The sequence below is a fragment of the Drosophila obscura genome, unplaced genomic scaffold (assembly GCF_018151105.1).
Source record: "Drosophila obscura isolate BZ-5 IFL unplaced genomic scaffold, ASM1815110v1 contig_75, whole genome shotgun sequence".
Classification (NCBI taxonomy): domain Eukaryota; kingdom Metazoa; phylum Arthropoda; class Insecta; order Diptera; family Drosophilidae; genus Drosophila; species Drosophila obscura.
In genome coordinates, this window is record NW_024542867.1 from 789,819 (window position 1) to 814,014 (window position 24,196).

Below are 24,196 nucleotides of genomic sequence, written 5' to 3' on the forward strand. Positions count from 1 at the left end.
CGTCCTCGCCCCGAAATGGGCATCGCCAACTAAGCCGTAAGCTACGTATAGACCGCCCTTGAGGGGATTAATTAAGACAGGGACCCCAGAAATATTGTAAGTCGCACCGCTCAGACAGGACAGGGTTATAACAACGAAGTAGGTAGTGTGAGGTCCTATTTTAGGCTGAGGTATGCATCAGTCTGTCCAGGGTCCGCTACAAGAAAATTTGTAGATTGCTGGAACTTTTAGGTTCGGAGCGGCCTGGTCTGACCGAAAGAGAGGTAGGTGACAGGAGGAGCGTTGTGTTGCTGACAAAAATACTTCAAGAAAATCGTGGTTTGTGGTTTTGCTGGTGTTTATTATTTTTATACCCGTACTCAAAAAAGAGTTAAGGGGTATATTAGATTTGTGGTAAAAGTGGATGTGTCTAACGCAGAGAAGGAAAATTTTCCGACCCCATAAAGTATATATATTCTTGATCAGCATCAATAGCCGAGTCGATATAGCCATGTCTGTCTGTCCGTCTGTCTGTCTCGATGAGCGCCTAGATCTCAGAGACTATAAGAGCTAGGGCAACCAAATTTGGTTTCCAGACTCATGTGATATCCCACTGCTACAAGTGTATTTCAAAATTTCGCCCCGCCCCTTCCGACCCAACAAAGAACGAAAATCTGTGGCAGGCACATTTTTAAAGATACGATAAAACTAAAAACGCAGTATCGTAGAGAATGCCCATATCTACCAGATTGCCGAATCTGAATCCTCCTAGCGGAGGAGATGTAGAATATGAATCGAACATGTACAATCTACATGTTAGATGTATAATATACATTGTATATGTAGATGTAGATAGCATATGTAGAAAAAAATGTAAAATGTAAAATTTTTTTTTTTTCTAAATTTCTTTAAAATCATAAGCTCAAAAATGTATTTACTGATTTAGTACGGGTATAAGTAGAGTCGCGTCCCCAGAAGCGACTCACACGTTCCTTCTCCTTATTACTTAATTCTTTTTGGGTTTGTTTACGATGGATTACTCGCGGATCTTGTTACTTGGCCTGTGAGCCGGTGGGCTGCTTAGTCAGTGTCTCGTGTTCGGGCTGATGGACTGCCTAGTGCAGTGTCTGGGGTGTGTGACTGAGGGACTGCGTAGTGCAGTGTCTTGGGTGTGTGACTGAGGGACTGCCTTGTGCAGTGTCTTGTGTTTGGGCTTATGGACTGCCTACTCTTTCGGCCGATCTTGGCCCTTTTATGCAGCTGGCGATCGCACCTGAGACCCAGAAATAATTAATTCTTGCTGACTTGAGGTTATTGGATAATAATAATTGTAGGGTGTGGTAACTAGGTCGAAGATTGGTGCTTCATTGACAATTTTTAGTGGGTCAGGGTGTTTTTGCTGAGGCTGCATCCCGGAAGGTGCAGTTGGGAATTGGGTATTTGGTTTAAAAAAAATGAGTTTTTGCTAACTCTGCATCGCGGAAGTTGAGTGGTAAGTCGATAATTTTATGCTGCCTTGACTTATTGTGAAATAACGCAAATGATATTTCTTATGTAGGCCGTATATTGCTCAATGTCCCAAGAGGTGGGGTGTTGTTGATCGAGAGTTCTTAATTAATTGTGTGCTTAAGACTATTTTATTTCCGGGGTGCTGACGCACCGCTATTTGTGAGGAGAGACGTGGCCAGAGCCAGGGTTCGGTGTCTCTGCGGCTATCAGTTTGACTGTTGTTCCCGAGCTGTTTGTAACGAGATATGGCTAGAGCCATGGTTCGTTACACCCCCCCCCCCCTTTCTTCCGGGTGGGTGATGGAGAGATTAGTGGCGTCGCTTGGCGTGTGCTTAGGTTCGCCTTTTTCCTGTCCTTTGGCTTGTGCCGAGTCTTTGGATTCGTCGGTGTTAATCTAGTCACTTTAGCGTGGCGTCGGTAACGTTCTATTTTCTACTGCTGCTCTGATCGTGATCTTTCTGCTGTTCTGGGTGCTTTGTAGTTGGTCTCTGCTTGGTGGGTCGACTATCCCATATGACGATGGTTTTCTCGGCAGTTTTCTTTGGTAGTTATTTGTCCAGGCATTCTCGAACCTGCGGTGCTATGTCTGGTGGCCAAGGATCCCTCGGTAGTTCTGGGTCGTCTTCGGTGGGTTCGGTGGCTCCGGGGTCAAAGGTTTGATTCGGGTTTTCCGGAAGGATGGGTTTGTCAAATGTGCTTGACGGATCGATGCTCCGGTGGTAATCGCTTATGTGGGCGATGATCGGGGAGGCGTTGGACGTGGGTAGAGTAGTTTCGTAGCTCTGGCGGAACACTTGGGTGGTATTGTCTCCAGACTGGTGCATGAACTGGCTGGTCTCGACGATGTCTCTTTTGTTGGACCAATGGCTTGTTTGGGCGACGGATGCTTGGGTCTGCGGGGCCAAGTCGGACGCCCACGGCTCCGGGACTGGTTCCGGCTCGACACAGGAAGCCCAGGTTCATTTTCGGTTGGATCGGCTGCTTCGGAGTCAAATAGCTGGCCGGGGTCTTCGGGCAAGAGGGTTGTGTCGAAGGCGCTGTGCGTTTCGATCCTCCGTTCGTAGTCTCTTATGTGGGCGACAATGGGTGTGGTGTCGACCACGGGTACGAGATTTTGGTATGCCGGGTGTAGTACTCGTGTTATATTACAGCCAGACTGGTACGTGAACAGGTGAGTCGCGATGACGCCTCTGGTATCGCAGCAACGACTTGTGTGGCCGACGAAGATCTCGGACATGGCTCGTTGCATGGCACTAAGAATCATGTTAGTACGCGGAAGGTACTCCATTGTGTCGTCGGCCGTGGGTACGACAGGGCGGCGGTCTGTGCATCGTGGGGGCATCGTCGTGGTTTCCGGGCCCGCGTTGAGGGGCTCTGTGGATATCAGTTCGATTATGGGCCCCGACCAGCGTAGGGTTAGCGTGGCTGTTTCCCTTGTTGCTGGGCTGTCTGATGGTGGTTGCCGTTGTCTTTTTTCGATGCTGATGGTCGGTTTTGAGGGTGTCCGTGCGTTCAATTCTTCCGTTGTGGATTCTGTGCGTGCTTGCTCTGTTGCTTGTCTTGGACCTGGGCTTCCTGTGTCGAGCGCCGGGTTCAAGTGTGTTTGTCTCGTGTGTGAGATCCTCGTGGTTTGTTTGGGGTATGTGTCCCCTGTGGTTGGCCTTGGACGCGGTTGCTCCGTAGTGACCGTGGGACTCGTTTTCCCGATTGCTTGATTGCTGTTTGCTGGTGTTGACCTTGGGTTCGTGTTCTCCGAAGTGTGCCGTTGCTTCGTATTCGTTGCGATTGGTTTGGGTGTCAAGTGCAGTGTTGCGTTATTGGGTGCCGTGTGCGTTGTGGTAGGTCGTGGACGTATGTTCTTTGCAATTTGTTGGGGTTTCTGGCATCGGGGTTCGGCGTCTTGTACGTGGATGGTAGTAAGCACGGGTTCAGTGGGCATGGGGTGACGGTCTCGTAGCTGTAGCAGCGTGGATCCGCATTGGATCGTCGTTTCGGTGGCACCTAGGAAGTCCATGCCGACAATGACATGTACCAACATGTTTGGCAGGACCAGGAGCGGGTTTTGAACCTCTCGTTGATCCAGCTTGATATGCGCCAGTAGAAATTCAACTGCTCTGAAGCCGGCCTTGTGTATCTTGGAGGGTTCCGCGGGGGTGCGAAAGTGGTCGGGATGGTCCGCTCTTTGATGCTCGCGAACTCGGTGGCCAACATTGTGAGCTGTGCTAGGCTTTGTAGTTCGTGTCGCCGCACGTACATCTGGTATGCTGGCAGGGCGTTATCGTAGATCCTGTTCAGTTCCTTGGCTGCGTCGTACCTGGCGTGGTGCATGAGTAGACGTATCTTTATGAGGTAATCCTTGAAAAATTCTCCTACCGCTTGCTTGGGTCGGGCTCGGGCTCGGATCTGGTCTTCCAATTGTTCAAAATACCGTGGCGGCAAGAAGAAAGTCAAGAATTCTTGGCGGAAATATGCCCATGAGCTGCCTTGTAGTTGGCTGGTGCGGTTCCAGCGACTGGCCCGATCGGTGTGAAGCTCTGTCATGGCCCGAGGTAGCTGATTTGTGTCCACCCCATACGCACCCCATAGCGCACGTTCTTCGAGTAGTTCCAGAAATGTAAGTGGGTCGTCAAGTCCGTCGAACCTGATTCCCCATTTCCGAATCTGTTCCGCGAGGTGGGCGGTGTAAGAGTCCATGGCTGGCACGATCCTCTGTGTGGGCGAGCGACTGGTCTCCGTAACTGGAGGTCTGGGCAACTCGGCGGGCGTTACGATGCGTGGTGGGCAGGGTGTGCTGTATTAGGCCGCGGTGGGGACTTGTAACCCTGCTTTTGGCTCGGTTTTTCGCTGGTCAGATGGCCCAGTAGTGGTGGGCATGGGCGACTTGGAGCGTCCTGCTGGTCTGGTGTATTGCCGTTCGAGGTCTGCCAGTCGAACCCAGGCATCCTGCGAGAGTGTTCCGGCGACTAGTGCGGCGAACCTCTTTCGTCGTTCCTGTATTGGTGTGGCGACGACAAGTTTGGAGCGGTGTTGGTGAAAGAGAGAGACCAACGACAATTCTAAAGCTGTGTTGGTGAGAGGACGACGAAAATTCTGGAATTAGTTGGTGAGGGTGAGTGGCAGCGGAATATTCCAAAGCGAGATAAGTCTGTTCCCGAATTTCGACTGACAAAGAGGAACCGACAAACGACCTGGAAAAGCAGACAGGCAAAAATTTTGTTGTGGTATTGGAAGAATAACAGATTGCATTTGGCAATTGTGCTGTTGTTTAACAGAGTCATTTAACATAGTGTTAAGTTTGCATGTTCAATAACATAACATAATAATTAACATAAAGTTTGAAGAAAGGAACCTGTTAAGTATTAAGGTCTAAGAAGCGCTGAGATTCTCAAACTGTATTTAGCCGAGCGAACGGCATAGATCCATTTCTTATTCTTTCAAATTGTTGTAAAAGTTTGTAAAAATGAATAGAGACGAGATTTTGGCATTGGCTGTGGCAGGGTTGCCTGAGAAATTGTCCGAAACAGGTTTAAATAGAAACGGAAGAAAAGCTGAGTTGTAAGACAGACTGCTGGCTCACTATGGTATTCAGACAAATCAGAATAACGATGAAGTGAGTGATGAAGAAGAGATACAAGAGGACGTTAATGAAGGATTGTCTTTTACAACGGCAGATTCGAATACTGCAGAGCAGGGTAGAAGGGAAAGGCGAGATGAAAATCCAAGTGGATCGGGTCCAAGACGTCAAGCAGACATGGTTAGTTCAGGTAGATTCTGGTTTACATTGAAAGATTTAGAAAGCAGTGTGTCGCAGTTTTCAGGTGTAAGCTCGCCAGACGTAAATCAATGGATAGAAGAACTTGAAGAGTGCGCACTGACGGTGGAATGGAACAAATTGCAGGTGTTTATATATGCAAAACAATTGCTCAGTGGGGCAGCGAAGTTGTTTGTAAGGAGTCAGCGCGATATTCGTGATTGGAATGGTTTGAAGAGTGCATTGATCGACGAATTTGGTGTGAGGGTGTCATCAGCGGAGGTACATCGTAGACTAGGGAAACGGCAGAAGAAAAATAACGAAACGTTGCACGAGTATCTGTACGCTCTGATGGAGTTGGCAAAGCCGATCGATATGGAGGACGAAAGTTTAATCGAATATTTTGTTCATGGGATTCCAGAATCTAATGCAATAAGGCTTTACTGTATCAGGCTAGGAGTACGAAGCAGTTAAAGGTGCAAATCCAGGCATACCAGAAGATGTCAGGGTCAATGGACTGCAAGGGAAGTTTGACTCACACTTCAACAAAGGAGAAAACAAGTTAGTGAAAGGTGCTGAAAAGTTTAAAAAGTGTTATAATTGCGGAGATGACTCGCACATTAAACGGGATTGTCCAAAGAAAGATAACAGGTGTTTTAGGTGCAACCAGTTGGGACATAGGGCTGCTCAATGCAAGGTCGAGATGACAGTTAGACAGGAAAAGGCAACCAATCTAGTTCTGGAGAAAGGTATGACTAAGCCATCAAGCACGTTCACGCCTTCCGGATTAGAGTTGAAATCGGTAAGGTATGGAAGAGTAGCGTTTAAAGGACTAGTCGATATAGGTGCCGACTTGTGTCTTTTACGCAGAAGTGTGTTTTTGAAGATCGGTAAAGAAAGATTGGCTGGACGTGAAAAATGTCTAACAGGAATTGGTGAAATTCAAAGAATAACTCTTGGAAGCATCACCATACCTGTACAGATTGATGATATTGACTTAATAGTAGAATTTCATGTGATTGCGGACGAAGACATGGCCTTTGATGGTATCTTGGGTAGAACTCTTCTAGAGAGTGTAGACATGACGGTGACAAGGGATGGCACGTCCTTTGTTCTCAGATCAGAAAGTACATTGGGTGCTGCAGGAAAGGTTCAGGAACATGCATATAAAAAAGAAGATGTTAAGTCATGCAGGGAGTTGATGAATGAGTTTAGGAGTTTGTGTATGGTGAGTTTTGAGCAGAATGAGACCATTGATATTGATTTGTCGCATTTGCCCTATTCACAGAGAGGTCAAATAAGAAAGATAATTGAGGAATACAAGCCGAGGCGAGATGTACAGTGCCCGATAGAGATGAAAATTGTGTTAACCGATGATTTACCTGTGTATCAGCATCCCAGACGTATAGTGAAAATTTAGAATAGTTTTTCTAATAATACCAAACCGAAATACTTGGGTGGCGTAAATATTTATTAAAAGCGGGACGAAATAATGTAGGTGCGCTCGATCGAATTCAATTTCAACGATTCTATTCTAAAAATTCATTACACTTCATTCTATGCCTAACTAACCTATGGTGGCAAAGCGGGGCGAGCTTTTATTGCGCTCCCGCCTTGCCCTAACCTACTTATACTAGACTTCAAAACAATTCAAAAATAATCTTAACATAAAACATTGACTAAGACGACGACATGACGAAACACCGGCCCCGTTGAAGGCCTGAGCGGCTTCAACACATTGGTAGCGGCGCCAACTTGTGGATGGCCCGCCGAAAAATGCCCCCATCGCTCCTCCTAAGGTCGACGACCCTGACCATGCCGTCCTCGCCGGCGTGCGTGGCGATCACCCTCCCGAGGAGCCACTCCTGTGGAGGCATGTTGTCCTCGGCCACGAGGACGAGGTCTCCCTCCTTGACGTCGGATTTCCGCTGGTGCCACTTGCCCCGAATTTGAAGTCCCAGGACATATTCCTTGGACCATCGCCGCCAGAACGCTTGCCTGACTGACGAGGCAAGTTGCCATCGCCGCAAGCAGCTGAGACCCTCCTGGTCCGGAGTCCGCAGTGCTGGGGGGGCGATGAGCGACCCGCCTGTCAGCAGGTGCCCGGGCGTCAGTGCCTCGCCGTCGCTGGGGTCCTGGCTCAAGGAGAGCTCTGGCCAAAATGTGTTCACCATTTTTTGTTCTGACTCTTACGATCGACGTAGCCAAAATCACCCTGTCCAACGAAGTCGCATGCAGAGCATGAGAGGTGGAAGGGTGGTCCTGATTTAAAGGAGGAGACGAACTCTCTGGGGGTGGCGGCAACGCGAGACTATTATCAGTCACTGTGTATCGATGCAACAATGTGTGATGTGAGCGGCCACAAACTCGACATTTGGCGACCTTGCATCTTACAACAGTGTGACCCTTTTGCAGACAATTTATACATAAGGACGCAGACTTTGTGAACTCGAACCTTTGCATAACCGAGAGACGTGAAAATGGCGTGCAGTTGGCCACTACATGGTCTCCCGAATTGCAATAGCTGCATGTTCGCTGAGCTCTACTGTTGGGGGGAGTGGAAGAACAAGCAAATGAACTGCGATTGTGCGACTTGCTTGGCATGACTTTTTCTTGCCTTGGCTTTGTCGACTCTTCCGCAGACAAATGCTGTTATCGACGATTTAAAACTTTTTCAAAGTCGGACCAAAGCGGCAACTTTTTCGAAGTCAAGCTGTTCTTCCCACTTCTGTCTAGTCACTGGGTCGACTCTGTTCAAAACGAGATGAATGAGCATTGCATTCGAAATCTTCGTATCGTCTCCTATCGATAATAATGAACCATAGATCGATGACACTGTATCGATGAGGCTTCTTAGGGACGATGCGGACTGTTGCGAGATTTTTGGCAGATTAAACAGTGCGGAGATTTGGTTCGAGAATATTAGACATTCGTTGTCATATACTCGCTTTAGGCTGTCCATGGCCTTTGCATAATTGGCCTCGGTGACTTGGAACGCCTTTATTGTTCCTAATGCTTCATTAGAGAGGCACGAAATTAAATGATTAAATTTTTCGATCACCGGTATACTCTCATCATTATGAACAAGAGTCTCAAAAAGGCTAATAAAATTTTTAAACTCCGAATATTTACCACTAAATTTTGGTAGTGCCAATTTCGGAAGTCGAGCACGAGTTGGGGCTGTAGAAGCTGATACCGAGGGCGGCGGATCGCTTGTTAGCTTCAAGGCATCGATAAGCGACATTATCTTTGCCTTGGTTACAATGGCCATTTCTTCCAGCTCGGCTCCAAATTCATCTTTGCTATCAATTTCTTCTATTTGCTCCTGCAATAGGTTGGCCTTGTTAATAGCAGAATTCAGAACATCGAGTCTGCATTGTAGCTCTGTCAATTGCAATGGAATCGACCCACCCGCTAAACGATCCTCTAAGCGGCGAATGCTTTTGACTCGGTTTCTGAGCTTACTTTTTAAGTCATCGAGAACAGACTTATTTTCTTGTGCCATTTTACTATTTATAATCTACGCGACGAAAACCAATATTTTTGTAGATAAAGAGATAATAAATGTTCAAACAAGAACGAAAATCGAGAACGACAATAATTGAATGTCGAGGCACGAGGTGTATAGTTGGTTGCAAGTGACAGCCAAAACGATATACCCTCACACTGTAGGGTAGCGCGTAATTTTCCAACTGAGAGCCAAAACAATATACCCTAAGAATGCAGGGTAGCGCGTCACTTGCGAAGTGACAAGAAAAACAATATACCCTCGAAAAACAGGGTAGCGCATCACTTGGCGCTCCGTTTTGATCAAGCGCGGCAACGAAATTCTCCCACCAAATACACAGCAGGTTCAAATAGAGTATGGTATGGTTTTTGTACATATGTGTTATATGGTGTTATATATGTATGAATGTGCACTAATAAATTAAATGCATGCAAATCAAACTCTACTATATCATACGGCTGTGCCAAGAATTGAAAGCGAGGTGCAATTTTTCCAGCACAAGACAATTTATATATGTATTTATGTATGTCTTCGGCTCTAGCTTTCAATTTTTTGCACAAATACCTCAGGCTCTGCGTTCGGATCTTTAAGTCCAGCTGCCACTTTCCTCTTGCAGTCCGTGCAATCACAAGGGGCCATAGGTCTCTTGGGTTGCAGCAACGGTGTCTGATGGTAAAGCGGCAGGTAACCAGCAGGGTAGCAGCAACGATTAGCAAGCGGGTGAGGGTATTGCGCTGCCGACACGATGGATTTGGCAAGTCTTTTGTTATTTGATACACACACGACGCGGGCAACTATACAATACATTTTATTCTATAATATAGAATTAATTAGTTATATTATTTATAACTAATGTTGGCGTATTTTTGTTACACTGTTTGTGCTATCACTGTGTCACTGTCACTATTATTTGTTGCCTTTATTTTTGTTCTTTATCGTCCACCCGGGGGCGCCATGAAAATTTAGAATAGTTTTTCTAATAATACAAAACCGAAATACTTGGGTTGCGTAAAGATTTATTAAAAGCGGGGACGAAATAATGTAGGTGTAGGCTCGATCGAATTCAATTTCAACGATTATATTCTAAGAATTCATTACACTTCATTCTATGCCTAACTAACCTACGGTGGCAAAGCGGGGCGAATTCGCCTTGAGCGAAAGAGCGAGCTTTTATTGCGCTCCCGCCTTGCCCTAACCTACTTACACTAGACTTCAAAACAATTAAAAAACGAGAAGGAACGTGTGAGTCGCTTCTGGGGACGCGACTCTACTTATACCCGTACTCAGTCAGTATATACATTTTTGAGCTTATGATTTTTAAGAATTTTAGAAAAAAAAAAAAATTTTACATTTTACATTTTTTTGCTACATATGCTATCTACATCTACATATACAATGTATATTCTACATCTTACATGTAGATTGTACATGTTCCAATTAGATTCTACATCTCCTCCGCTAGGGGTTGCTCGCGCACTGAACGCAGCAGAGTGTGCGAGTGAGAAGGAAAATGAGTTGAGTTGTCGTGGCGGGATGGGGAGGGGAAGCAACTGAAAATTAATTTCTTCATTCTGGCTATAATTATGATCCGATCTGATTCAGATTCGGCAATCTGGTAGATATGGGCATTCTCTACGATACTGCGTTTTTAGTTTTATCGTATCTTTAAAACTGTGCCTGCCACAGATTTTCGTCCTTTGTGTGGGCGGAAGGGGGCGGGGCGAAATTTTGAAATACACTTGTAGCAGTGTGATATCACATGAGTCTGGAAACCAAATTTGGTTTCTCTAGCTCTTATAGTCTCTGAGATCGAGGCGCTCATCAAGACGGACGGACGGACAGACGGACGGACAGACGGACATGGCTATATCGACTCGGCTATTGATGCTGATCAAGAATATATATACTTTATGGGGTCGGAAACGTTTCCTTCTCTGCGTTGCACACATCCACTTTTACCACAAATCTAATATACCCCTTAACTCTTTTTTGAGTACGGGTATAATAATCTTAACATAAAACATTGACTAAGACGACGACATGACGAAACATATAGCTTACAGCGAGCAGAACATAGTAGACGAGCAGGTCAACGAGTGGTTGACGCAAGGGATAATCAAGCCCAGTACATCGGAATATGCCTCTCCGATTGTATTAGTGCTAAAGAAGAATGGACAGAAACGTTTATGCTGCGATTATCGCAAGTTGAACGAGAGAATAGTGCGGGATAACTTTCCGATGGTACAGATGCAGGATGTTATCGATAAATTGCAAGGAGCTTTGATTTTTACTACATTAGATTTAAAAAAAACGGTTATTTCCACGTACCGGTCGAAGAACAGTCTGAAAAGTATACAGCGTTTGTAACACAGAAAGGACAATATGAGTTTCTTTTTGTACCGTTTGGTATTTCGAATTCGTCAGCAAGTTTTACCCGTTTCATAGTAGCGGTAATGAGAGAACTAATTCAGAACGGTGACGCGGTAGTATATATGGATGATATTATTATACCGAGTATAGATGTTGAGGAAGGTTTAGAGAAGTTGAAAAGAGTGCTGGAGGTAGCAGAAAAGAATGGTTTAAAGATAAACTGGAGTAAAGGACAAATTTTGAAAACTAAGGTAGATTTCTTGGGGTATATTATGGAAAATGGAACTATAACACCCAGCGACGAGAAAACGCAGTGTGTAGCAAACTTTCCTATACCTAAGGATAGAAAGGCTATACAAAGATTCATTGGGTTAACTTCGTATTTCAGAAAGTTCGTTGAAGGATACGCGTTGATAGCCAGGCCATTGTCAGATTTACTAAAGAAAGATGCTAAGTTCGAGTTTAAGGACTTGCAGCGAGTTGCATTTGAGCAGTTGAAAACAGCTCTGACGAGCAAACCAGTGTTAACCAGTGATACAATCCTAAATGGTCGACAGAGATACACACGGACGCATCTAAATTGAGGTTTGGAGCTGTACTACTACAAAAGGACCCAGAAGATGGTCAGTTGCACCCAGTAATGTATGTGAGTAAGAAAACAACGCCATGTGAGGAAAACTATCATTCATACTAACTGGAGGTTCTAGCGGTGATAGCGGCTTTAACTAAATGGCGGGTGTATGTGCTAGGACTGGAATTCAAAATCATTACGGACTGTAACGCATTCGCGATGACAATAAAAAAGAAAGACGTTCCTTTGAGAGTATCTAGGTGGGCGATGTATCTGCAAGATTACAACTATGCAATAGAACATCGTTCTGGATCGGAAATGCGACACGTAGACGCACTCAGCCGGACTGCTTGTTACATGTTGACAGAGAGTATGATGCACAGGCTTAAGGAAGCACAGTGTGCAGATGAATGGACCAAGGTAATTAGGAATCTGGTGGAAAATAGGGGATACGAGGATTATTATATAGCAAATCAAGTACTGTTTAAAGACCCAAACCGAGAGTTGATAGTAGTTCCATCGCAAATGGAAACGGAGATAATACAGATTGCACATAGACAAGAAGGGTACTTAACTCCCATTGATAAAGGTGATAAACCATTGGTTACCTATCACATAGACCACGTCGGACCGATGGAGATTACAAAGAAAAGATATAATCACATTTTGGCTGTTGTTGACGCATTTTCAAAATACGTTTGGTTATATCCGACACGTAGCACTGGAGTAGATGAGGTGGTGAATTGCTTAGAGAGGAAGGCAGTATCGTTCGGTAACCCATTCAGAGTTGTAACGGACCGTGGCGCGGCTTTCACATCACACTTATTCAAGGAGTACTGTGAGAAGCAGAAGATACAGCATTTGTTAATAACTACAGGCGTACCTCGAGGAAATGGACAGGTCGAGAGAATACACAAGATAGTAGTACCGATGCTATCTAAGATGAGTTTGGAAAGTCCAGGTAATTGGTATAAGCACATAGGTAGAGTGCAGCAAATGATTAATAACATTGAGCCTAGGAGCACCAAAGTAACTCCATTCAAACTGCTAACTGGAGTAGACATGCGTATAACTGGTATAGCTGAGTTGAGAGAATTGGTGCAGCAGTCCCTCACAGATGAGCTAGATGAAGATCGTGAGCGTTTAAGGAAAGAATGCTAGGGACAATATTCAGTCATTGCAGGAAGAGAATAAACGAGCCTTTGACAAAAAGAGAAAGGATGAAAAGGAATATAGTATCAACGACTTAGTTGCGATCAGGCGTACCCAATATGGTGTTGGTTTGAAGTTGAAGGGGAAGTTTCTGGGGCCCTATAAAGTGGTCAAGATTCGCAAGCATGGCCGGTATGATGTAGAGAAAGTAGGAGAAGGAGAAGGTCCTTTTAAGACCTCTACAGTTGCGGAATTTATGAAGGAGTTCGGGTCGAACTTAACGTCAGGAGGGCCGAATGTGGGATTTGGTGAGAAGCAGCAGAGTCTGTTAAGCTAACAGCGCCCGTAACAGATAGAGAGACCAGAAGCGGCAGTCGAAAGAATAAAGAGAACAAGAGTTAACGATCGACGCCAGACAGTTCGGTGCCAAAGTTTCTCTCGAAAACACGTATTATATCCAATATTATAACCTCGTTTTAAACATACACCCATTGTAACCAGAGCAAATATCTAATAATAATACAAATAAAACATTAAATATAATAAACACTGTCGTCCTGGATCATTCTAACAACTACGGAAAACCCGGGGCCACATTAATGTCCACAATCGCTGTAGCCATAACTACCTGATCTGAATCCACTGCCATAGCATGATTCGACGACAACTGATTCGTACTCTCATCAGCTACCGCTCCCAGAAACCCGACAGCCTCACGGGCGGTTGGCGTTACGCCCAAGTAAACATTATGGCGGTGCAACAATGTGTGGTGGGGCTTAGAGCATACTCGGCAATGGTTAGACTTGCTGGCTGAGACACTATGCCCTTTTCGCAAACAATTTATACAAAGCAGGATTCCCTTTACAAACCTAAATCGAGTCATGACGGACACACCTGAGAATGACGAACAATTTGTAATGCAATGATCAGCTGATTTGCAATACGCGCAACTTGTTTCCTGACACTTGTTTGCTTGGGCTACAGCAAGTGATGTTTTCCCAAATCGCCTATTTTTGGGTTCTTGGGAGCCCTTTCAACCCTTTAACCGCCCGGAAGTAGATTCGTCAGCCGACAAATGCTGATAACGCTTGCTCAATGAAGCAACAAACGACGGAATCTGTTGATAATCCAAATTTTCCTTCCATCTAGAGTGAGTCTTCGCGTCAACTTTCGCAAGAACAAGGTGTATCAGAAGGGCGTGAGCAATATCCCTGTTATCCCCCACTGACAGTAACGATTCGTATATGGCAGATGCCGTCTAGATGAGTGACCGTAATGCGCTTGCCGATGGAGTCTGCATCGCCGGTAACTCAAAGAGTCTAGATACGCCATCAAGGAAAATAATGCACTCATTATCATAAACCTGCTTTAGCGCTTCGAGAGCCTTGGAATAATTCTGATCTGTCACCGGGAAAGCCTTTAGGCTTAGCCATTAAGCATTGCTTAAAGACATATCACAATCTATACTGCTCGAAAATAAACTCAAGAAATTCTTAACTTCAGAATAGCTCCCACCAAACTTGGGCAATTTCATCTTAGGCAGATGCCGTGTATGTGACATGGTGGTGTTTAGGGCTGACTCGTCCAAAGAAGTAAGCTTATCTGACCTTTTAAGAGATATTAATGACGCTTTAGTTGAGACGCACAATTCTTCAAGATCGAATTGCGATGCTAAGTCTGGGTCAATATAGTAAATTTTCTGTTAGGTATTATGTTAAGAGCAATTTACGGTCACACCTAACATATAAGAGTAGAGTTTAAGGAGATGAGAAAGACATTCAATAAAAGAGACTTGAAATGAACGCATGTCTATTGAACTGCTAGTGTCAATACATTACATAATTGGCGACGAGGAAATAAAAACGTATTAATATACAAAGAAGTGCATACTCGTATAATATACGAACACGCAATGACGAATAATACAGCTCCAACATTTTATCAAACGGCAGCAATTGCTGAGTTTTCGCCACATCAAGAAACTTTCTGCATTTGGAAAGAAAAATTCGACATACATTTGTGCGAATTGAATGTGAAAGAGGAAAACACAAAAAAGGCAGTTTTGTTGAAGTCGATCGGTACAGCGGCTTACACTGTACTACATAGTTTGTGTAGTCCGGAATCACCTGTGTCCAAAACATACAAAGAACTATGTTAAATTTTAAAGACACACTACACACCACCTACACTCATATTTAGAGAGCGGAAAAAATTTCACGTGTCCACTAAAAGTGAAGATGAGACTGTAGCGGAGTGGTATGCTCGAGTTAAACAATTGGCATTGCAGTGTAAAACTAACGAAAAACTAACTCTTGCTGATGCACTTAAGAAGGCAATGATACTGGAGACAAAGATGAGCATAAAGAAGACTGAACACAACGTCAACTACGTGTACCAAAAGAACGGGACTAGTCACTGGCATAAGCAAAGGAGCGACAATAGAGATCAACCGATAAGCAGCGGCAGAAGTCATTTCAAGGGCAACCGAAATGCTGGTTCCAGAAGCGGCAGAGGCGAAGGTGACGGTGACTGCGGCGCTGGCAGAGAAAAGAAGCAGCAGCCATGCACACATTGTGGCTGGCGGAATCATGTATCAAATAACTGCAAGTATAAGGCGTGCAAATGTCACAGCTGTGGTAAAATAGGTCACTTAGCGAGTATATGTAAAAATAAAGTAGGTTAGGTTAGGTTGAAGCGGCTGTCGGGATTGTCAGAGACCCGACACACCTAGGCCGGTTTCGGCCCGTTGTGATACCGCATATTACGTTCCCTTCTCCCTCGTGAGACCCTATGTTATCCATTATCCCATCCGGATGCCCTTATGAAGCCTGCGATCCGTCTGGGACTGATTGTAGACATGTCCGAAATGTCAATTAGAAAAGGAGCGCCCAAGTATTGCAGTCTCCTTCTACTGAGAGCCGGACAGGAGCAGAACAGGTGTTCCACAGTCTCCTCCTTGTCCTCATCTCTACAGCTTCCACAGAAGTCGTTATATTGGGCGCCCAGCCTGCTTGCATGTGTGCCTATTAGCCAGTGTCCCGTGAGGGAGCGTATGACTGAGCTGCACCTACTCCTACTGAGTTTGCAAAGCTCATCGGTGCGCTTCCTATTAATGTTAGGCCATGTTTGCCGAGTTATGCGACATAGTGACACGGTTTGCCATCTGTCATTTATTAATCGCTTAAAATGTTCTTTTATTTTGAGCTTGCAGGTGGCCATTGGCATACGAATATCCTCCTTATCATGGAGAAGGGGGATTGTTGTGCCAGCTCTGGCCAGCTCGTCCAGTATGCAATTGCCTTCAATGTCCTGGTGGCCCGGGACCCATATTAGGCTGATGACGAACTGATAAGCCATCTCATGAAGAGATTTGCGACAGTTTGCCACGGTGGCCGAGCTTGTTGTTATCGCATTCAGCGATTTGATCGCAGCTTGGCTGTCACTGTAGATATTTATATGAGTTGCCGCAGGGGCTATTTCCTGAAGACAGCTCAAAGCCTCCTTGATCGCTATGACTTCTGCTGGGAAGACACTGCAGTGATCCGGGAGCCTGAAGGACTGTCTTATGTTCAGCTGTTCGGAGTAGATTCCTCCTCCGACCTTGTTGTCCAGCTTTGAGTCATCAGTAAAGATTCGAATGGCTCCCTTTGGACCAGGTGGTCCCTCAAGCCAGATGTTTCTGTGAGGGATGATTGTTTCGAAGGGGGTATCTGTATACTCCCTCGGAACGCAGTAGTCCGTTTTTGTGGGGACGATTTTGTTTCCATTTAGGATGGACGCATGACCGGTGTGATGTGACACCCATTGGTTAGAGTCTCTAAGACGGATTGCTGCCATTTCTGCCTGCTCCTTACCTGCAAGGTCAAGGCTCTGCAAGCATAGGATAGCATTTAGCGCATCCGTTGGTGTTGTGCTTAGAGCTCCACTGATGCATAGGGCTGCAGTGCGCTGCACCTTGCCCAGTTGTTTAGTGATGGTCCCCTTCGATAGGGCAGGCCACCACACTGCGACTCCGTAGAGTACTATTGGTCTGACTATTGCCAGGTAAATCCATTGGACTATTCTTGGGTTCATGCCCCATTTTAGCCCAATGGCTTTCTTGCAAGTGTAGAGGGCTATCGTAGCCTTCTTCACTCTGTCTTTGATGCTCAGGTTCCAGCTAAGTTTTTTGTCAATTACCAAACCTAAGTAACTGGCACTGTCGCTGAAGGAGAGCCTACATCCGTTTAGTATTGGGGGGTTGAGGGACGGGATTTTGTATTTGGTTGTAAACAATACAAGTTCCGTTTTAGAGGGATTGATTCCCAGTCCACGCGACTCTGTCCATTCTGAGAGTAGCGCGAGCTTTGCGGTCATTAGATCGCAGAGTGTTTGAGGGAATTTTCACGAGAAAATAATGGCAACGTCGTCCGCGTATGCTACCACCTTGCAGCCCCCCCCTTCCAGGTCACACAGTATCTTATTGACTGCTATGTTCCATAGAAGGGGAGACAGGACACCACCTTGCGGGGTGCCTCTGTTGACATACCTAGACTGAGTGGACGATCCCATTGATGGTGTCACTGTCCTGCATGTGAGCAATTGATCTATGAGCATCATCAAGTGACGATCCACTCCCAGGTCAGTCAGGGCCTCTGTGATGGCTCCTGGTATGACGTTGTTAAAAGCTCCCTCAATGTCTAGGAAAGCGATTAAGGAGTATTCGTTGACTTGTAGAGATTTCTCTACCGCCGAGATTACTTCATGGAGTGCCGTCTCCGTGGATTTTCCTTTTCGGTAGGCATGTTGAGCGCCTGACAACCACTGAGGGTTTATAATTGTCCTCAGCTGCAGCCCGACTAGTCTCTCAAAGGTTTTGAGAAGAAAGGACGATAGACTTATTGGTCTGAAGTCTTTTGGGGTTGTGTGTGAGGGTTTCCCTGCTTTGGGGATAAAGACTATTTTAGCCTTTAGCCAAGCTCGGGGGATTTTTCCCACTGTCAGTATCTTCCTGAAGATACTTTGTCCATGTCCCCGGCTTTTTGCAACTGAGCCGGAATGACTTGGTCCGGGCCAGGCGATTTGTAGGATTTAAAGCTGTTTAGTGCCCAGCTTCCGTTTTGTGAGGATGTGCCCCATCGAGGTTTCCGGGCCTTCACTTGGGGTGTCTGCCGGCTCGATGGTCGTACACCCAGGAAAATGAGTATCGAGTAGAATGTGTAGGGAGTCCTCACTAGAGTTAGTCCACGTACCATCCGTTCTCTTGAGGTATCCCACCGAGGGGGATGTTTTTGACAGAATCTTGCGTAGCCTTGCGGCTTCTCACGTGTCCTCAATTTCGGAGCAAAATTTGTGCCAAGAGGCCCTTTTTGCTCTCCTTGTTTCTTTTTTGTATAGGGTTAGCTTACTTTTGTAATTTTCCCAATGCGCTTCCTCGCTGCTGCTTTTGGCTCTGTTAAAGAGAGTCCTGCAGTCTTTCCGGAGGGTATCTATATTTTTAGACCACCAGGGGGGTTTCTTTTTCCCACTTGGTTTGGTTGGGGGGCAAGCTGCCATGAATGCCTTGTTGCAAGCTTCCGTGAAATTGTCCACAAGACGATTAAGATCGTCTTGTGTGTCCGGGCATTTTGGGGCTAAGGGGCGGAGTAATTCCTCCATTTTAGCACTATACATATCCCAGTTGGCTTTCCTTGGATTATAGCTAGTGGGTATGGTGCTTTCGAGCGATAGGATTGTCTCGATGTACCTGTGGTCGGAGAAGGAGTGGTCCTCTAGGACTCTCCAACTTTCCATTATGTCTGACAGTTTGTGAGACAATAGAGTGAGGTCAATAACCTCTTGACGGTTTTTTATGATAAAAGTGGGGTCATTACCCCGATTACCGATAATTAGGTTGGAGTTCAGGATGAAGCTGAAAAGTGACTCACCCCTTACATTTGTATCCGAGCTCCCCCATTGGGTGTGATGAGCGTTGGCATCGCAGCCTATTAGTAGGCTTGTATCCGACCTCTCGCTGTCGCTGGCAATCTTGCGAACGAGGTCACTGGGAGGATCGCTTTCCTCGTGAGCCATGTAGGACGACACCAGGTTCAGGCGTGTCCCTTGTAGCTCTAGGCTAGCTGCCGTATTGTCGCCATTGCTAAAATTGTGGAGCAGAAAGATATTTAGGTGCTTTCTTGCTAATATGCAGGTTCTAATTTTACCTTCAGTTTGGGCTACAATCAGCTTGTAGTCCTTCGTCGCTAATCCACAGACCCTGCCTCCTACCACCCAGGGCTCTTGGCCCTCCGCTTGCGACTAAGCGGAGTATCAGGGCAGCGGATGCTGCTTTACAGTGGTGGAGATTTATCTGCAGAAGCCTCAGAGACTTCATTAGAAACGTTCTCCACCACTGTTATGTCGGCGTCAGAGTCGTCGAGTATCTCGTCCCGACACAACGCCTCAAAATCGAGCATCAGCTCCGTCTCCGAGGAGTAGCTCTCCAGGGCCGGCTCCGGGTCTACTTCGGGTGCCTCGATCTCCAAGGCAACGTCCTGCTCAACTGGGTTGTTGACAGAACGCGCCTCGGTCGCTGCGTCCGACTTATAGACCTTCATGGTCACCGAGCTGAACCCGAAGTTAAGCTCTCCCCTGGCTGCCTCGATCGGGGCTAGCGATTCTTTGTTTAGCACAACCACCGCCTGATTTGTGGGGCCCTTTGATGCCTCCACTTTGACCACCCTCCAATCTGAGGTTGGCAGTGTGGGGTTGCATCTCTGCAACATCGTGAGGATCCGCTCGGGATCCTTGAAAGTGGCCGGTACCCATATACGGGCCCTTGGCCTACTGGGCACCTCGCTCCAGTCCACAGCGATGAGCTTTGCCCCGGCGTAGACCTCACCGATTTGCGCCACCGCAGCTTTGTATAGCTTTACGGAGCGCTCATCTTCGCAGGCTACCACCTTGATGCTCCCCTGGAACCATCCCATGTCTTTGCAGACTGGGGGTGGCCCGGGATCCTTCTCTAGAAGCTCGAAGCAGCGGTCGGCCAGTGCCGCTTCCACCCACTTCCACTGGCTTCTGGGTATTTTCCCCTCCGCGCTGCCTTTGTCAAGAACGCCTATCAGCGTCCTCTCCTTGGAATTCCGCGAGGAGGAATTTTTTGTTACACTACCTGTCTTCGCGACAGGTCCGGGCGTCTCTTGAGAGCGCTGCCTCTTCGGTTGGGCGGCCACCTTCTGTGGCTCCACACTGGAGGGGGGGAACATCTGAGGCCCATTCCACTTTCTTCAGCCAGTCTGCTGTTGGACTGACTTCCTGGCTTGCGTTCTGCCGACGTTCCTGGCTTGGTTTTCCGACAGCACTCCTCTTTTCGGCATAACTGAATTTTTTGGTTTGGACGCTGGTTTGTGGTTAACCTTCACCCCCTTTTTCACCAGAAGGTTGAGCAGCCGCAATATTGCTTAGCTGCTGTGGTAGGATAACCCCTATCAGCCCCTCTCTAAAGTCTGCCAATACGGCAGCACTATCGCATATGAATAACCCCTAAATATAAGGTCACACTAGAGAAAAAGACGGAATATACGGCCTCCAGAAAAGACGCTCGGTCATTCGAAAAGAGGCATTAAGAAAAGTAAGACGTGTGCGGCGTAATAAAGAGATACAAAAGTGCATACCCCGTTCTATCTCTCACAATCTCAGAAGTGGGCCTTACTCACAATGTGCGACTTCGAACCAAATCAATTCTCGTCAGCGCAACTAAAAAGGTGGCTGGCTGGACTTGGGCGACCAACTCAAGGCTCCAAAGCCGAACTGATCGCACGCGTAAGCGCAATTTCACCAAACGCACGCGGCGACCCACCAGAAGGTTCGATCGACCAAGTGGAACATCAACAGGCGGCAGGCAAAGCACCAGTTTTAGCGTCGTCGGTCGAGGAAGAGGCAACACCATCAACTCGAGGCATGCAGGAGAAAAATATTCCAAGCATGGGACAGTGGAGCACGGTGGAAGCAGAGTACGCCGCTCTGATGAAATTGCGCGCAGACATTGAAGAAGGAAAAAACATGCTGCGGCAAATCCATGACGAAATAAACAAGATCGTTCACGTCGGCCAATCCAATGACGTCATCGATGAAGACAACGACTCAGTTAACAGCGACAACGATAACAGTGCTACAGTTAACAGCCCCGAAGTTAACAACACCGTTTGCGCTAACAGCACCAATGTTAATAGCGGCCCTGACAGCAGTAATGTAAAAGACGACAATTCAGACGGTGTTGCAAAACGTCAAGACACAAATGTAAACAACATATGCGAATCTCCGACAGCATCGCTTACGTTAGCAAAGGAAGTGACTATGGAATACGACGGGACACAGTGCGCCAAAAACTGGGTCATACAGGTGAAGAACATTGCCCAAATCTACAAACTGGACAATATTACTAAACGAATGCTGCTGATTGCCAAGCTCAAAGGAAACGCTCAGCGCTGGCTCCATGCAGATTCCTCGCGCATCTTGGAATCAGCTGATCACCTGTGCGAGCAATTGATCGTGGCATTCGGGGCAACCGTCACCAAAGGAGAACTCAGAGACAGGTTCCATAAGCGCCAATGGCTTTATGGAGAAAATTTTGCCACATACTACGAAGAAAAAATGATGCTGGCCAGGAACATCAACATAGACATAGAAGAATTGAAAGAGAAGATAATCGAGGGGATTCCGTCCCCGGGCTTGCGAGATCAGGCTCGCATTCAGTGCTTCTCCGATCCGAAGCAGATTTTGCGTGCTTTTTCGGAGATTCGCCTTCCGGAGCGTATGCAGCATGCCACATCATCACAAGGCCCGGCAAATTCTTCGGCGACCAAGGACCTACGTTGCGCCAACTGCAACTCGCGAGGTCATTTCGCCAAGGACTGTCTCAAACCAAAAAGGGAGCCTGGATCCTGCTACGCCTGTGGGGTATTTGGACATCTGGTCGGACAATGCCCGGAGAGGAAGAGCGTAACATACAATAATTATGTAAGATACTGTAAGATTTTCTTTTGCAACAATATCGTAACACCATTAATTTCAGCGTGCCTCATAGACTCTGGCAGTCCCATATCGTTCATCAAGAAAAGCTTAATCTCTAGAGAAATTCGTTTGGAACCAGTTTTGGAATTATATTTTGGGCTTAATAAAAGCCAATTGAAAACACTTGGAAAAATTTTATGTTATGTTTTGAAAGGAAGAATAAAATGCTATTTTTATTTGAACGTAGTGTCGAACGAGTCTATGAGTCATGGTGTGGTTCTTGGCAGAAATTTTATGAATGCATGCGACTTAAACTTGGACTTAAGTACTTTAAAAATGGTTACGTTAGACGCTTTGAATTCGGAAGCCAATGATCATTTAAGTGAAAATCCAGCAATTCCGATTGAAAATGATAAAATGCAAATCAAAACGGTTGGAAAACATACTAGTATAATAAGTAGTACAAAGAGTAGAGAAAATTCAGATAAAATAGTTATAGATGAGGTAATCAAAATAGATAATGGTAATGAAATTGTTAGTGATACCGTTAGTGAAATTGTTAGTGATACCGTTAGTGAGGAAGTTAGTGAAATTGTTAGTGATACCGTTAGTGAGGAAGTTAGTGCAATTGTTAGTGATACCGTTAGTGAGGAAGTTAGTGCAATTGTTAGTGAAACCGTTAGAGAAGGAGTTAGTGAAATTGTAAGTGATACTATTAGTAAAGAGGTAAACGAAATTGTTAGTAAAACCGTTAGTAACGTTGTTAGAGAAACAGGAGTAACTAATGAAATGTTTGCTGAAGAGTTTAGCGATTCTTCCAGACCAAAAAATTCTAAAAAGAAAACAGTCAATTCGATAAATAACGATGCGATGGTTATGAATGAAATCCTTAACAGCAAAGCTGATGACACATACAATGATATTATTGTTCCAGACATCTTTAATATCAATTATATGGAAGATGAAAAAGTTGATTACATCTGCGGGGAGAACATAAGTCATAGGCTTAAGTGTCAACTAAGGCAAATAATCGAAGACTATTACGTAAAGACGGTAAAACCAAAAGAACCTTTAGTCAAATGCGAGATAAAACTTAACTTAGAGAAATCAAAACCTTTTAGTTGTGCTCCAAGGCGCCTATCATATACCGAGAAAGATAAACTGCAAACATTGTTAGATGAATATTTAAGAAAAGGGATAATACGACCCAGCGAGTCTGAATACGCGTCACCCATCGTACTAGTCAAAAAGAAAACGGGGGATTTAAGGTTGTGTATAGACTTTAGAAAACTCAACAAGACCTTGATTAAGGACAACTATCCCATACCCTCATCGATGATCTGCTGGACAAATTAGCCAACAAAAGAGTCTTTACGAAACTTGATCTCAAAAATGGTTATTTCCATGTATTCGTTAATGAGGAATCGATTAGATATACATCGTTCGTGACACCTTTAGGACAATTCGAGTTCCTTAGAATGCCACAGGGACTGAAAACGGCATCAGCCGTGTTTCAGAGGTTTGTTAATAAAATATTCGATGATTTAATTAGGGATGACAAAGTTATTGTATATATGGACGACATCATGGTAGCCAGCAAAGATACGCAGGAACACTTAGAAACGCTAAAAGAAGTCTTTATTAGGTTGGCTCAAAACAAATTAGAATTGCGTATAGACAAATGTGAGTTTTTACAATCTAATATCAAATATCTGGGGTTCACAATCAACGGACAAGGTATAAGGGCAGATGAAAAAGGATTAGAAGCAATCAAAAACTTTCCAATCCCGAATAAGATACAGGTGGTACAAAGTTTTCTTGGCTTATGCTCCTATTTCAGGAGATTTATAAAAGATTTCTCAACTGTTGCCAAACCTCTTTACGATCTTCTGAGAAAAGATACAGAGTTTAAATTTGGTGAAGACGAATTAAATTGCTTTTCATCGCTTAAGGAAATGCTAATGCAAGCACCCATTTTAGCACTTTATAATCATAAAGACGAGATAGAATTGCATTGTGATGCAAGCGCTCTTGGTTTCGGGGCAGTGCTACTTCAGAAGAAAGACGACGGAAAACTGCATCCAATCTTTTTTTTTTCTAAGCGTACAACTGCAGCGGAATCAAAATATCACAGCTTTGAGCTGGAGACAATGGCAATTATTTACGCACTACGCAGGTTTCGCATATATTTATATGGAAAACGTTTCAAGATCGTTACTGACTGTAATTCACTAACGCTAACGCTCAACAAAATTGAGCTCAACCCGCGTATTGCTAGATGGGCTTTAGAGCTGCAAAGTTATGATTATGAGCTGAGCCATAGAGAAGGCAGCAGGATGCAGCACGTAGATGCGCTAAGTAGATGCACAAACATTCTCATTGT

General features: G+C 45.4%; 1 protein-coding gene across 1 annotated transcript; it reads left to right on the top strand.

Annotated features, from left to right (window-relative positions):
* Positions 1–20,517: 20,517 nt before the first annotated feature.
* Positions 20,518–22,329, top strand: LOC121405162. The gene is made up of 2 exons (XM_041595769.1): positions 20,518–21,819; positions 21,875–22,329. Exons 1-2 carry the CDS (start codon positions 20,518–20,520, stop codon positions 21,884–21,886), a joined length of 1,314 nt encoding a protein of 437 aa, XP_041451703.1. The 3' UTR covers positions 21,887–22,329.
* Positions 22,330–24,196: the final 1,867 nt, after the last annotated feature.

What these genes read in the sequence shown, in the direction of transcription:
- LOC121405162 (XM_041595769.1), top strand. Translation starts at nt 20,518, where the DNA reads ATGTGCGACTTCGAACCAAATCAATTCTCGTCAGCGCAACTAAAAAGG.